The sequence below is a fragment of the Triturus cristatus genome, chromosome 6 (genome assembly GCF_964204655.1).
Source record: "Triturus cristatus chromosome 6, aTriCri1.1, whole genome shotgun sequence".
Taxonomy (NCBI): Eukaryota; Metazoa; Chordata; class Amphibia; order Caudata; family Salamandridae; genus Triturus; species Triturus cristatus.
The window spans coordinates 232,403,273-232,419,576 of NC_140589.1; the positions used below are offsets into that span (position 1 = coordinate 232,403,273).

At 41.3% G+C, this 16,304-nt stretch overlaps 1 protein-coding gene across 1 annotated transcript in view; it reads left to right on the top strand.

Annotated features, from left to right (window-relative positions):
- Positions 1–3,878: 3,878 nt before the first annotated feature.
- The window catches only part of MRPL19 (mitochondrial ribosomal protein L19), a 51,094-nt gene continuing 38,668 nt past the window's right edge, over positions 3,879–16,304 (top strand). The window contains exons 1-2 of the mRNA XM_085609157.1: positions 3,879–4,012; positions 7,165–7,288. Coding sequence (XP_085465283.1) covers positions 3,955–4,012; positions 7,165–7,288 — 182 coding nt within the window. The 5' untranslated portion in view covers positions 3,879–3,954. The remainder of the gene's footprint in view (positions 4,013–7,164; positions 7,289–16,304) is intronic.

Genomic DNA, 16,304 nt, shown 5'->3' on the forward strand with positions numbered 1-16,304 from the left:
GGCTGGACATTTCTCATATGCTGCGGAGTGTGAGTAACTCCCACATCTATAACAAATCAGGTTGCTAAGGCGAGCCTCCAGAAACACTGGAATATGGGGCTGTCGGAACCGCCGACTGCAGCGGGTTGCCAGTATGTCATGATGGCAGCGGGGACGACCAAGGCCATTACTTGCCTGTATCGACGATTGTCGACGGAGGGCTTGCACCCTCTGGATGCTCTGAGGGGAAAGTGGGAAGCGGACCTCGGGAAAGCGATCCCTGAGACCACATGGTCCACGCTAGTGCGGAGGGCCTGGAAGGGAACAAGGAACGCACGGTTTCAGCTAGTTCAGTTTTTGACGTTACACAGGGCGTACCTGACGCCGGCCAAGGTCTTGCAATATTTCGGAGGGGCACACTCTCCATGTCCACGATGTGGAGGAGAGGGGGCAGATTTTCGCCACATGTTTTGGGCCTGTTCGCAGTTGGGCGACTATTGGGCTGAGGTAGTGGACTGCTTGAATCAGGTGACAGACCGCTCTATTACTCCAGAGATGGGGGCTTGCTTGTTGCTATGGTTTCCCCACACCCGTCGCACGAAGGTCACTAGCAAGTTCTATGATCTGGGGTTGATACTGGCCAAGAGAGAATTGACCATGCACTGGAAGTCTAGGGGGGGGGCTAGCATTTTGCGGTGGAGGGCAGCGTTAGTGAGATGGGTGGGGGCGGAGGGTACGCTCCGAGTGCAGTTGGCTCTTAGAAGAGACGATGAGAAGGCGCTAGCGACGGCCAGGGCATGGGAAGCGTTGGTGGTGGAACTCCAGGGGTTGATATCTGAGGTAGGGGACGGAGGGAGCACATCGGAGAGGCAACAAGCGAGGGGGACTGGGGAATAAGAAGTGATGGGAAGGAAGGAGGTCCCTGGCCACATACCGGAGGCCTGGACAAGAGGGAAGATCAGCTTGCACAGAGAGGGATTGAGCGTCCGTACATGATTTCCTTGGAAGGGGGGGCACATCGGGGGAGAGGCAGGGGACAGAGGCACACTGTCATGGGGGTGGGGAGGGGTGGGAACGAGTTGGGGTTAGGAGGGACGATACTCCTTTTGGACACGGGGCCACGCTGTGTAATGAACAGTAATTGTTGATTTGGAAAACAATAAAAATGTTTCAACAAAAAAAAAACAAATCAGGTTGCTAAATCTCTTTGTTTCTACACTGTCTCATTTTTTTTCCGTGTAGTCTGGTTTGCTTTTATCATACCTTGTACCTCTGTGATTTTTGTACATTATTTTTTTTCCAATAACTTTCCCAACAACTTCCTCTGTACTTATCTTATCTTGAGATAGCGTAGCTTTGGCACAGCGTTCTGAAAGTTCAGCTTTCTTGACCATAGCAATGATGTCTTTAAGACAACTTTCTCCTTCTACCCATAACTTATCTTGTAGGGTTCTATTCTTAGTGTACATGACTACCTGGTCACGAATGAACTCATCATGCAGCTGTGCAAATCTACACTTGCTCGCTAACTTTTTTAACACGGATACATACTCCTCTATTGTTTTGTGTTTGTCTTGTTTCCTGTGGAAAAAAGAATGTCTAGTGACTGCAATACACACTGAGGGAGAAAAATGATCATCGAGATCCAAAATAGCCGATTTAAATACGTCTAAATCTCCCTCCGTCCTATCATGTTTATGCAATTCGTTAAATATACGTAACCCTTCAGGACCTAAAGAGTACAATAACATTCTTTTTTTCCTTTCAAGAGAAAATATTCCGCTGATGTCTTCTAAGTTCGCAATATAGTTGAAGAAATACTCTTTCCAGTCCAGCCACGCTACCACCGGTTCACCGGGGGTCGCCAAAAATTCCTTAGGTGAATTGATGTGTGGATTTGAAAAATGTCCATCTCCGGTAGTGTTGTCCATTGAGTTAGTGGCTGCAGAATTGGTAGGCATGACCAATAGGGAATTCCAATCAACTCAGAATACACAGGATGTGATACAAGAACGTGGATTTAGATTAAGTGCAACCACTTCTTCCTCAAGCAAAAATGTCTCGCACCAGTAAAAGAAATGATGAGTATTTTAACTTCATGAAAATGACAAATGCACTTGTGAGTAAAAAAAATTGTTGCAGTACTTTATCTTCCAGTAAACCACCAGTGCACATGTATGTACTTTATTCCATGTATGTTGTAATTGTCTTGATATACCCAGCTGTAATTGATTTGTCCAGAGCTGCCAGAACTATTACATGTGCAAAGCTGCAAAAACCAATACCTTGCAATCCCTCTTCACTTTTTTTTTTCAATTAGCGTAAAATGGCAATCAATTTTTTAAAAAAAGTACCTTAGAACACTGACGAACGATTAGGAGTACAGTACGCGTTGTTAATTCCCATACGCGCACTGAGTAAGCTGCAGCGTGTGAGGAAATTGCCTCGGAAATCCCAGCGCAGTGTTTGACTCGCTGACGCGTTGTCATGGAGACACTGTCATCAAAATGTCCGCTATGCGTGTTGATGCGTAGCATGGTAACGTCTTCTGACAGTGTGGCCTCGTTCCAAACCACGTACGTCACAGACGTCCACAGAATTGCCGTGATGGCGAGATTTAAATCCACAGAGAATGGAGCGCGGTGAAAGCAGAATTCAAACGTGGGTCAGTAGCGCACGCGGGTTGAATCAACGCCTTAACAGTAGTAATATTATGAATTATGCTCACCCAAAGTTGATTAAACTGTTCACACGTTCCCACAGCAATACTTCTCACCACATCGGGATAGCAAGTGGTCCACGAGCAGCACGGCTTCTCGTTACTCGTTGAAGCTGAAAACAGCGGGGTGCAGCGGTATCTGATGCTATTCTCTGTTGGCAAACACTCAAAACTTCGCTGTTGATTGTTGTAGACAGCGGTGGAAAGAGATTCTCTCGTAATGCTTGTTACGATGACTAGCAGGAAGAAAAAAAAATTCTTATGACGAAAAAAAAGTATTTTCATCCCACAATTGTCGCCAAAATGTGTAGAGATCTCGTAGGAAAGGCGTGGAGTAATAACAAGGAGGTAGCTGAGTAGTAAAGGTAGAAGTTTATTCTTAGAAGCTAAGTATATCAAGACAGATGCAGCTCTAAAGGGAAAGGCTGGTAGAATGACCAACAACCCACAGTTCATACAAAAACATTCCTATTACATAGTAGGATTCTAGTAATGGAACACCATTTAAAGAGATACACCATTACTACAGTAGCAAAGTGGTACTAATGAAGTGATATCACTGCCCACAAAAAAGATAACTTGTGTAAAAATGCCAAAATTATGTAATACTAACATAAAATGTGCTTCATTACACCACATAATTTACCTTTTCTTGCCACATAATTTAGTCACCTCTGCCGCATACTTTTGTCCTCCCCAGTCACATAATTCCAGCGGCCCTGCTTATAGGTGTGCAGGGGCATGTGTATAGGAGGGAGCTATTGCCATGAAGCCTTTTTGGGGAACAAGGCACTTGCCTGTAAATCGTTCGGACGTTGGCGTTTCCTCAAGATGTCTATATATTATAGAAAGAAAAGTTACGGCGACTTCATGTGTTTCCGACGCATATTTACTTTAGTTTTGTATGATTAGTTCTTAGTTCACTTTCTCTGGTACTTAAACTTGAGTTTTTGTCGGAAACTTTCCTGAGTAAATGTTAACCCTTTGTCCTTAATTTGTTTAAGTCACTATCGAAAATGTTACAGTTTAAAATTGCAGGAAGCAAAGGGAGCCTTTCCGCAACTACGCTTCTGGTGAGTTACTTCGATGCGTTAAACCGGTTCCTCTACCAAGATGGCGGCCGCTTGCAGTTCCAGTCCTTCACACTTCCGCATTATCAGTCAGTTTCACATAGGCTGGAGTCACATTGACCGGACTGTAGTCGTCAGTCCCTCTTCTGTGTTGCTGACCACGCATGCATTCGGACGGGAGGAGTCATGGCGACGACCTGCAGTAGGACTGTGCGATCCCACTTATGTGCAGTACAGAGGAGTGGTGAGTACAGAGCCAAACCTGGCACATGAAATGAAGTGGCAGCATAGAGTGAGGCTGAAACTGGTGCAGCGGAATAGGAGGAAGGAAGACCAGAACTGTTTGCAGATATAGAAAGAGTCGCACAATGACCCCGAGATAGAGCACTTACCGTTACCTCAAGTACAGCATGAGCTGGACTTCTGTTGTTGGGGTCACTAGTAAATCATCAGTTTAGCAACTGGCAAAATCAAAGGCATATACCAAGTATTGGTAGGGAAATGTACGGAAATAAGCACGCCTTCTCCATGTTCTCTAAACTAATACATCGTGTGTGTATAGTTCAGCTGCTCTTTGACACCAAACCGCCACCGCTGTCATAGGTTAAAGGCCACGCATGCCCACAGCTTGCACGATAGGAATGCATAAAAACACTCCTCCCAATCACTACAATCCGTATAAGGTAACATGCCAATATGTTTGTTGGCAAGGACACAACCCTGAACACGCCGCCTGTGACTATATAGTGTACATCACTGATCTCGTCTATTTACTTGAAGTAAAGTTAAGGCATACATCTCACTTGCCACCAACCTGATGACAGCGGAGCGCACCTACTGAAGTCAGTGCACAGTATGAGAATGCGTAAGGTTTCCAGGACATTGTACAGTGCCCTGCTGCCCCTGGGATAAGGTATAGCCCCTGTCACCCCTGCTGTTCCTTGCAAAGAACCACATGCGCACTGCTGCCAGGATAGGGTAAGGTAACTGCTTCCCAAGAAGATACACTGGAGCACATTCGCTTCCAACTAGATTGAGAGCAGAACCTAGCTCGCTTGTTGTCAGTATAGTTTACAGAAACAAGCTCGTCTACGCAGAAGGGGGCCCCAGGGGGAGCAGAGAAACAGTCTCCCCCTGGGGCTTTTCGCCCGAATGGAACGGGCCGCGCTAGCAACTCAAGGAGAGGCGCGCGCGTGCGCGTTAGCTTTTCCAGTCAGGTGCGGTAGTGTAGGGAAGCGCGAGCGTGGGTGAGAGGGAAAATTGAAGTCCCACCCTCCCAACCCTACTCTTGGGCAACGTTCATTAATTAGTATATGCAAGGTTTGGGGTGGGTGAGGCAGGAGCGGTCTTACCCGGCATCCCAGGAAGACGGGTAGGAAAAAGGGGAAGACAATAATGACAAGGTAAAGGTAACACAGAGAAGTTTGAAGGTTGGTTTAAAGTTTTGAAATGGGGAAATGTGATGTTAGAAATGGTTTTGGCTCAGTATTCTAAATTATAAAATAAATAAATTGCCGAGTTATTTGAGAGTTTACCTGTTCTAAATAAAGTGGCCTTTCTACTATGCAAAGATGCGTGAGGGTCAGTTTGTTTTGGGCGAAGGCAGGGCAATAGCAAATTACATTTACATGGATATGTATAAAACGATGCACAGACTGCTATCCCCATAGCATACTGTGCCAAACATTACCTGTGCTGCTAGAATGCTACCAGGATAAGATGCAGCAGCCGGCTCACCTGCTACCTGGGCAAAACATTTTTAGGGGAAAATCTATCAGAACTTCCCTAATCCTACATTGCTGGTTGCTGCTGCCCCCATAATCACTCACGTTATCAACCCTCCAGTTTTACTGGCGGAGTTAAAACCTATTACTCTCTAGAGCAAGTTTCTGAAATGAGTAAAATTAAATCAAGCTCCCTTCTGAGCTCTCCCTCCCGTATATCATGGTGACTTTAGCCTCTCTCCTTCTTCCTGTCATTACTTCATTATTTAATCCCTCTCTTAGCTCCGCAATCATGCCATTGGAATCGAAAGCAGCATAAGCCAGGCCAATTCTCAAAAATAATCTAATGCCGACCCCAATAAGTTCATCAACTATAGACCTATCTCACTCCTCCCTTACCTTAATAACATTTTGGAGGTCTTAGTAAATAAACAACTCTCCTCTTACTTGGAAGTCCATTCACTACTGGACCCTACCCAGTCGGGTTTCAGGGCTTTTTACAGCACAGAAACAGCGCTAGTGGCTGTACTAGACTCGATCAGACTTTTCCTTGATGCTGGCCTCCCATCATTGTAGCTATTACTTGATCTGTCTGCTGCATTCAATACCATCTCGCATTCAAACCTGGTTCAGAGACTTTCTGAGATTAGTATCTGTGGGAGAGGTTTGGGCTGGCTCAAAGACTTACTCAATAACCAGACCCAGACAGTGTCTATTGAGTCATTCAAATCTCGCACAATGACTTTGGGCAAGGGGGTTCCTTCTTGAGCCCTACTTTCTTTAACGTCTATGTGGCTCCCCTTGTCCAAATTGTAAAATCATTTGTTTTGAAGTCATCTCGTATGCAGATGACACAATCAATCATCTCTTTGGGACATAATACAGAAAATGCTGAAAGCAGATTTGTTGAATTCATGAGGAAAGTTGCCTCCTGGATGACTTCAAACTGCTTCCAGCTGAATGGAAATAAGAAGAAGATTCTGCTATTTGGCAAGGCCCGGCCTACTGTTCAGATGATTGGTGACCTTCTGAGTTGGGGGCAGTCCCCCCATCCTAAAAAGGCAGTAAGTCTAATTTCTCCTTTGGCCGTCCCTCATTTGTATGGCTAAATTCGGTGGTCAGTCATTTTTTTTACTTTGCTCCCCATCACTGGAACAAAGTTTCTTTTCACATTCTGATTTGTCTCTTTTGCCTTTAACTGGGCGGAGCGGCTAAATGCTCCTTCGGTGTGATTTGTCTGCGCTATATCAAATTCCTCTAATATAACATAACAACAATGCAAAACTGTTAATATCTGCTATGAGTCTATGGTGCAAAATGACACGCATCGGAGATATGGTTCGATATAGTGTACACCTAACTGCAGATTAGTTTAGAATATAATGCTTATGTTTGTATCCTATTTGATTATGCAATAAACTTTGAAGCTTCATAATTAAATATGATAATCTATTTGACCGTACAAGAAATAGACCGCATTTATACTGAGATATGCTGTGTACTGCAGTAAACCAGAGTTCGGTTTGGTCAGGGGTGCTTAAATTTCGAGTTGCATTTTTTACTTTTCTGTGTTAAAGATTTTTAACACATATTATTTTTACCAAATTTTGTGCCTTTAAATGTCTTCAACAGTAACCAAATTTGAAAGCAACCCTCATTTTTGTCTTTTAAGGAGTATGGTTTTTGTCACATCGACTTCTGAGCACCACAGGCGGAGATGGAGAACCAACCAAATTTCAGCCCCCTCCGAAACCGGTGATTCTGGACAAACGTAAATCCGAGGAATCCCAGAGGAAGTAAGATATGTACATCCTTATTACAATCAATGAGATGTCTTTCCTTGTCCATGCTATTACTTATTTTGGTTTGGCGGATGCATTGCCATCTGAAATTGGAAAGCTAATTTAAGTCACTGAGTTTGCGCTACTGTGGATTGATTTGTATAATGGAGTTCTATTTGGTTAACCATATCTAGGTTTTCTGGCTAAAATTCATATGCTGCACACGGCTATTGTTCCTCCTAAAGTTTGCACTTTTTAGATCTTCCCAGCTTTTTACTTTACAGTCCATATCAGATATTTAAGTCTGATTTGTAATTTTATTTTTTAAACAGTAGTTCGAATTCTGTTTTTAATCCTGGCCCCCTGATATACCTCCGTAAAAAAATTGTTGTCCAGAGATTTACATTTTTGATATGTGTTTTTGGATCATTAGAAAAGTAATTTAGCTTCGGTAGACCTTACTGATCCAGGCCGAATTTCTCTGGACAACATTTTTTAAAATGTGTTGCAGTAATTATGTAATATTTTAGGAATCATGAGACCTATATACTTCATTTTGGTGTTAAAACACAGGGTTTGGGGGTCAAGTAGCCTTATCTAGACAGAAAATAACTTCTCAGAGCAACTCTTCTGCTAGTTTCCAAAATGGCGGCTATAGTAGAGGAAGAAGGGACCTATATAGAAACGAAACAAATAATAATAGTTTTTAATCCTTTTATGTATACACCAAACCATGTTTATGATCTGAATACGAAAAAAATAATATTTATCACTCCTGTTATAAACACATTTTCATAGTTCACTATGTTTCGGATATCGCTCATGGTACATTTCCAGAATGTTGAACATTTGAAAAGAACATAACGACAGGGACATCTTTTTGTAGCACAAGTTTTGCGAGTACTTGTATGTTTAAGTTCTGTGGGTAGAGGCTTTAGAAATTTCTTAGGTTTTAGCACTCCATCAATATCTTCCCAACCAAATTCACGCGGATCTTTCTTTACATATGCATGATCCAAACATGTACACATCTTCTGATCAAGTAGAACACGCTTTTAATGTGTCCACGCACAGAATATGACATCAGTGGAAGGTGACTTAGAAGGACTGATCTTTTGAACTCCCTGTACCGAAGATCGTCTAATGTCTGACAGTCAGCACTCGTTACCACACAAGTCCGAGTCACATTCTTCTTCTGTCACAGCAAATCCTTTTACAAATTTCACTGGTTCAGAAGTTAAAGCTCCAAGCTTTGTTACAATTTTACTCATGGTGTCATCACTCGTAAAAATATGTGCCTTGATAGGAACTCTGGGCATCTCTGGGTCAAGTTTCTTGTGCAGAATATAAAGTGGGATTAAGTGATTTTTCTCGCCTGTTCCATAACTCAGACAATCCTTGACATGTGAACATTGCAACAAATCTAAGTAGCACAATAATAACATGTGTTATTTGACAGTATAATGACTTGATTGGAACTATTTCGAACAGCCCACTCAACTTGTGGCACAACACAAAGGTCCGCTTCCTTCAATTTGTGTTAAGTTATTGAACAATATGGCCCCTACATTTTGAATATATCTCTGGAGACACCAGCTCCTCATTGACAATCATTCCACTGCAATGATTGGAAATTCAGTATTCATTGAAGCATGAGCAATGTTTTTGCGAGTTAACATCTCCAAGTTCATCTTGTTCGATGTTGATGATCAGAATTTATCAAGTTGTATAGGTGTCGAATCTTTGATGCAGGCAAGGTCAATTATTCCACTTGTAGACATTTGTCTGATTCGCTCACATTCTTTGACCGATATTTCAAGATAACTGTCAAAGATAATGTGCAGTTCTTGCAGGGTGCACACTGACTTTGATATCTGTAGAACAGTCTGAACGACCTCTCTGAAGTTTTGCATGGATGAAATCTTGACCATTCGCAATTGTGACCTATAGTCCACAACAACAGCAGTTTTCAATGAGAACACTTTTTCGAATTGAAATTCTTCAGGTGAAAGGTTTTTTTGGAGCTCTTGTACAAGTTTGTGCTTAACTGGTTTGGTTGACCCATCTTGATCAAATAATGTGTTTGTTGTAGAATATCATGCGACGGAATGTCCTTAAAAAATTCACCCCTTTCTTTTGCTACATCCATCTCCCTATATGCTTGCAAAAGTTGTTTTTATGTAACCTGTTTGGAGTGGCTGTTTGGACGAAACTCTTACCATGGCAATTAAAGCGTGGACGTTTAGCTTTAGTGATTCTCAAACAGCTTTTTCTCTTTCAATACACATCTCTCTTGCATCAGTTCTGCATATAGTTTTGATCCATGTTCTAGGACATCTATTAGACATGTCTTCATATCGTTATACACATATTGTTTGGTCATAAAGTTGTATGGTTGCACTGGCTCAGTCATTTCAAAGGGGTTTCCTGGCTGCTGCCTGAAATGAAGAAAGCTTTCAACATGTTTACTAAACAGTTCCCCTGTCTTTCCCACAAGTTCGTGTTCAGGAACAGTTTCACGATGGTCCATTAATTTAGAATATGTCATCTCTCTGAAAACAGTGCAGAAATTAAGGACTTCATGGTAAACTAGCTTGCATTGAGCAACATATTCACTTTTATGTGTCTGACCAACAATCCCCCTGGAGCTTTTGTGTGGTCTCTGGATCGTCTGTTCCCATTTCATACCTGGAGCCACAGCTTTGAACCTTCTTTCTGACTTTCACCACAAAATGTCCTTGGATGATTTTTCTGTAGAGGTATGGTTTTTCCACCTCTTGTTTCTTCACTCTTTCCAAATATCAGGACCAATATCTCAGGTAGTTTATGCAATCGAATTCACGAAACACAGTAATCAGTGACTCCACAGTTTTCACATGCACCATGTACATCACCATGTACCAATTTACTAGAGCCATCATGTGTAAAACATTTCCCCAGTACTTGCAAAGTTCTGATATTTCTTCAGATTCTTTGAAAGACTCTACAAACTTGGTTTTCAGGTTTTTGATTTTGAGCTAAGTGCACTGAACATTGCCTGGCTTTGCATTATGTCTTTTGAATGAAGTGCACCTAGTGCATTGTTCACTTATGAGAAAAGGTATGCAGAACCTAATTTGTAATTCTTGTTCCAGAAAGCAATGTTTCTATAGCCTCAGATATGATGAGCATACCTTGTAACAAATGAACATAATGAGTTCTGCTCAATACTGACAGGACGGTTTTGCTACCAAAGATTTCAGCCTCAATAAGTGCATAGTCTATGCCACATCCACTGAGAATTTCCTGCACACCGCAACACAACTTTTGTCACGTGGAAAACAACCATCATTGGATAAAGATCATCAAATTCGACTGGATTGCTCATAAAAATGTCAGCTACAATACAGAAAACAGCTTAATCGCAGAAAATTGGCAGGATAGGCTGGTCTTCACGCTGAGCACGTACATTTTTGAAATTTCTAAGAGTGTGTATTCTGAATTCCAGCCCACGGAGGAACTGGCTTTTCTTTTTCCTTCAGTTTGCACCGAATAAGCGATATGATAAATTCGGTTAAATCAGTTTTGTGGATCGCAGCATCAGGTAGAGGAAGATTTATGTCATCAGCTACTTTAAAACTTTGTGGTAGACTGAGACGTGTTGATGGCTTGTAGTGATTTTGCGCACTTTGGCAAGGCCTGTTGGGTTATAACTTTGCAGCTTCTTTTGTTTATGCCTACAGCTGACACAGCTTGTTTTCCAGCAGCTATTTCATTGGTACTATATTGAAAAAGTATATGGCAGTATCATGTGTGCTAGAATTCCAGACAAAGAAGAGCTGTCTTCAAAATCAAAATTATCAAGAGCAGCAATTGTAAATCCTTTTCTGGTAAAATGACTTGGAAATGGTGTGCTGTCTGATTCACAAGGTTTTACAGCATGAACTGCTAACAAGTTCCTGTTCTGTACTATGTCATTATAACTTGTTGATACACCAGTCCTAATCATTGAAATGATTAGCTCTCTACTTTTGCACATGTCATAGATTGCGTGGGCAGTCATCATGTGTAGCTGAGTTTTCTTTTTGCTGTGATGTAATTCTTAAAACATTATTTGGAAAATATGGTATATTTGCACAGCATAAGCCTGTCGGTTTATGAGATTGGCTTCCATTTCTTTGCTTATATCTCAAAAGCCATCATCAATGTTACCGGCTTCTGTTCCAAACTCAAAAACTTTAGTTTGAAACAGTTTTTTGCTTTGCTGATATTAAACAGTAATGTAAAATTTGTTAAGACCACATCAGGCATTCATTCTTGTTGACTTCCATGATTTGTCATTAAGTCAAAATCTAAATCTTTCAGGACGTTTCTTAAAACGCTGACTTGACTGAATCATGTGATTCATTTTAGCAGCAAGATCTTCAGGAGTCAAATCAGCTGAGAACACCATAAGTGGCTCATTCTTTTTGTTAGAACAAAATCTGTCATTGTACATTCTCACCCAAAAAATCTTAATTTTATTATTATAGATCAATAAAGTTTCAGCAATGTTGCCATTATTTCTCTAATGTCACTGAGTGTGAACCCGTAGCCAGCACTCGAGTGGCTTTAAGAGTCCATTTGCTTTTTCAAAGAGTGCAAACTTAGCTGAAGGCTGGCGGTTACTTTGCTGCTGAGAGCTCTGTTTAGATCAGCCACTCAGCTGAAAACTTCATCTTGGAAGAAACTAGCTGCAGATAAAACAAGCATTGGCATAGCCAATAGGTCTCGCCTTTGGGACCTTATAAGTGTTTAGCCATGCAACAGTTGCATAACTAAATACTTATAAGGTCCCAAAAGCGAGACCTATTGGCTATGCCAAGTGGCCGTGCGGCTGCGAAAGTGATCTCGATCAAACATCAAAGTGACCGTGCGGCCGCAAAAGTGAAAGTAATCGGGGTCAAGCGCGGCGCGCGCACATGCACTGTAGGTCTAGGCTGGCCCGGTAGCACTTTTTGGAGCCCTCTCACTAAGTCTCGCCAGACCAGCGCATGCGCTGGGTCAGGCGAGACCTAAAAATGTTTGTCCTTTGAGACTCAAATACTCTGTACTTTGTTCTTTTGGCAATCCCTTTGGCTCTTTTTCTGGCTAAACCACAGTTAACACATTGAAGCTCCTCTGCTTATTGATCAGTTGTTGGAGGTGGATGAGGGGTAGCCATTGATCTTCTAAGTGGATGGGCTTTGGTTGCCGTCGCTCTCTCAGAAGACTTGGATCTTGTTGTGACTCCCTGGTTTCTACAAATTTTGGCAATTTTTCTTCAGGCTTTTTTCCATTGTATGACTTGTAGCACTTGTTGTTACAATGATAAAATATTTGATCCTCTTCACCCATCACTTTTTGTCGTTTGTGAACTTGGTCTTGCCGTGTTTCTTCAGCATCTCAAACTCTCTTCTGTCCAGCTGCAGTTGATGTTAGCTTTTCTTTCGGATTAGTTTAGCATTTCACATATTTTTCTTTGTTGAAAGAGTCATCAGATTTTGTAGTTAGCAACACTGTCAGGAGGTAAAGATCCGCTACGACCACCTGCTTTACTCATGTTTATACATTTAAGTCAATGGAAAACCTGTAACAAAAACAATATTAAAAATAAATTACTAATATGATGGCTAAAACCCATCATTATAGATCCATCGTTTTGGAAAATAGTTTACTGCTTTCGAGCAGAAGGTTCCCTACCTCCTCATATTACATAGACATAAAGGATAGGTAGATGAAGGTCTCTGCTCTCTCTAGGCAATTCATTGCAGGTGGCAACAACCTTTATGCAGCAGAAGGGGCTACTCAACTAATTCCTCCTCCAGAGGAGACTTTTTGGCTGGACAAAGTTTGATTAGACCAACAATTACAATGTCATACTCTTCAGTTGCTGAACAATCCAAAATTGTCAGATATTTTCTACTCTAGCCCACATTTTGCCTAGTTACAAATTTGAGAACCTGAAAAGCTACTCAATCCTGTCGGTGGGTCTTAGCTCCAGAAATGGGAATGGAAATATTGTGACTTTGGCCTTAACTATCAATGTATTTCCCCGTGAACGCAGAATGGATAAAAGCCTTTTGATGCATTGGGCTCTTAATTCCCAAACCCAATACCCAACTCCCTTTGTTAAACAGGGTAATATGAAGCTTGCGCATGAATGAAAGGTGGTAATGTATGCACAAATAATATCATCTGTTGTTTCTAAGATCTGTAAATAACAGATTACCGACCTCAGGAGGGTAAGTCACTCTGTGCTTTACCAGTATTCAAATTTTGTCAGTGGTATGCATCAATTCACTGTAATCACAAACAACTGTTAAGAACCCTCATCCAGGGTCCTTTACAGTTGTTTTTTTTTTTTACTTTCTGTGCTCCCACTGTATGCAGGATGGGATGGAGGATGATATTTTGCTACATTAAACATAAACATAACGCTATAAAAACATTTATATATGAAACGATCTGTCGACAGCAGAAGGCAGATGTGGTCTGCTGTTTTTATTTATGTGACCCTTTAGCCTGAAAAGTATGGAGCCTAACAAAAGGTTTCTCTTTTGAAAAATGTATTTTACTTACCCAACACCCAATTTCACTCTCAACATTTAAAACCAGGGAATACTATTTTGCCTCTTGTAAATGTAATTTATAGCTAAGCCCTGCTATTGAGGTTACCTTGCAACACGTACCTGGCAAACAAATTGGGTCTGTAGATAGACCTCTCATGCTTATTGTCCCTGACTTCCACCCTAGTTTGACAGCTTGATCATTGTCCTGAGTAATTCTAGTTCCTCTTTATGTGTTAAAGCGTTGTCTAAGAATGACCATACAATTAACTTTACACAGAACTCCTATTGCTGATATTTATGGGAAATATTATTAAAAATTCTTAACCTAATGTTGATATTGATAAAAACAATGCTAATGCGTATGATTGTACACTTGCATACACAAACGAAATCGCATTGCTATTGTCAAATTTGCCCGTCATGAACTCTTCATCAACCCGACTCGAAAATACATGACCAAACAGGCTCTGCAACCTAGGCCCGCAGTAACTGATTGATAGGTCACAAGTGGGGTGGCACGTAGCCAGCAGACAAACGTGCAAACACAAAACTTAGGTCCATCCCCAGATAAGCGCAGCAACACCACAATGGTTCAAGGAAACTGGCCCCAATGAAGCACACGTGTCCGGAGGGGTGCGCACATTCTCAAAATACCATCAAGTCAGATGCCGTGTAAAGCTAGTTACACGCAGCCAATCAAGACATAATACACACAGTAATCACGTGCCCCCCTCATGCCGGACATCTGGACACACTACCACTGGCCCACATTGTGTCCACGCAAGGCAGAGGCCTATCTGCATTTATCAGGGACATTATATTTATGACTCCACAGACAGGGCCCATATTCTTCTTCCAAACGAGGATCACCATATGTACCTTTATTGCTCCCAAAACTGTATATAAATCGCTTAGATTGATTGTACTTTGAGACAGTCCTCAGACACTTCTCTGTAAGTTGTACTCCCGGCCTCAGTACTTTATTACACCAACTGTTCCTGTATTGCCAAACGCCTCTTGTTTTTTCAAGGTAAATTCATAATCGAGCAACGCTAAAACATAATTCATTTTATCCAGTTGCACCATAGGAACACAGTTCTTTATTTGCATATAATCTCAGATAACTTTATGTACTTTGGAAAAGATGATCACGTTTGTGTACTTTTAAGTTGATTTTTAGAAAATGTTTCTTTATAGTAAAAACACAATTTGTCGGCAGCAGAGGTGGTCTACACAGGTCCAAATGCGTAAGATCCATTCCCCATGCTCACCATAACCAATGACAATAAACGAGTTCCATTCACTGACTATGTAAATAAATCCCAGTTATATTTATAGTGTTGTGAATGTATGTTATGTGTATAGCTCCAAAACAGTATTTGTATTTATCAATCGTCTGTGAAGAAAACAGCTTTTGTCATTGAAGGGTTGAGTCCTCTTGTAAGACCCTCCAACCCCACTTTGCTCAACTAAACTTTAACCCAGTGCCATGTAAGCAAATCACTTCTAATATATAGAAGTCCCTTGTAATAGCCAACTTTGCATGCTACTGCTAGAGTCAATGCTGTGTTGAAGTTAATTCACTAAAAAAGACATATTGTTATTTTTAACAGATGTATCTGCTACTTATTGGAAAAATATGCCCATTATCTATAGTTGAATGAAGCTTATTGAATCCAGTCTGCCATAATGAATTGTCCTGATTAACATTTGTGACACCCGTCAAATGTGGGATTAAAAAAAGTGATCTCCAGGAGCACTTTTTAAATCTGGACTGGACCTTTTGTTATTAAATCTATATTTCTCATCGTCATGAATGACCATCATCTGTATGTTGTGACCCTAAATTTAAGTAGGAGAAATCTGGCTTAAAACCTGGGCCCAGAGGTCTTTTTTGTCACACTGAATTTGTTATTACCTCATCCCTTATGCCCTCAGTGATGGGAAATAGACATCGGTGTTAATATGGTTTGCCGTTAATATGCTTTGCACTGACAGACGTTCAACTACTTTCCCTTTCAGTTTTGTGCTACTCACCAATCCCTAAATATGTATTATCTGACTTTCTCTGAGGCCTCCTCAAGAGATTTATTTGATCCACTCTTTCTTTGACACTGCTAAAGAAGGTATTTGCTTGCTCCAGATGATCAAGGTGCACATCACCAGAACTACTTTGGAATTTAGAGTTTCATGAACTGGAATAACTGATTTAGCTGTTAGTCCAGACAAGAAGAGGATTTCTGTTCCCTGAATATGAAAGTGGTGATGACTGAGCGAATCAATGATGAAATTATTTTGTTTAGTTTTTCATAACTCTAAGAACAAACTCCTTTCCTTTCTGCGATTCCTCTTTATCATGGAGCGTTTCGTTATTTTGCTCACCTCCTGGCCTGTTTCATTCCCAGCACTCTAATGCCTCTTTCCAACACACCCATGTCAAATTGGATATATTTTTGCACCTG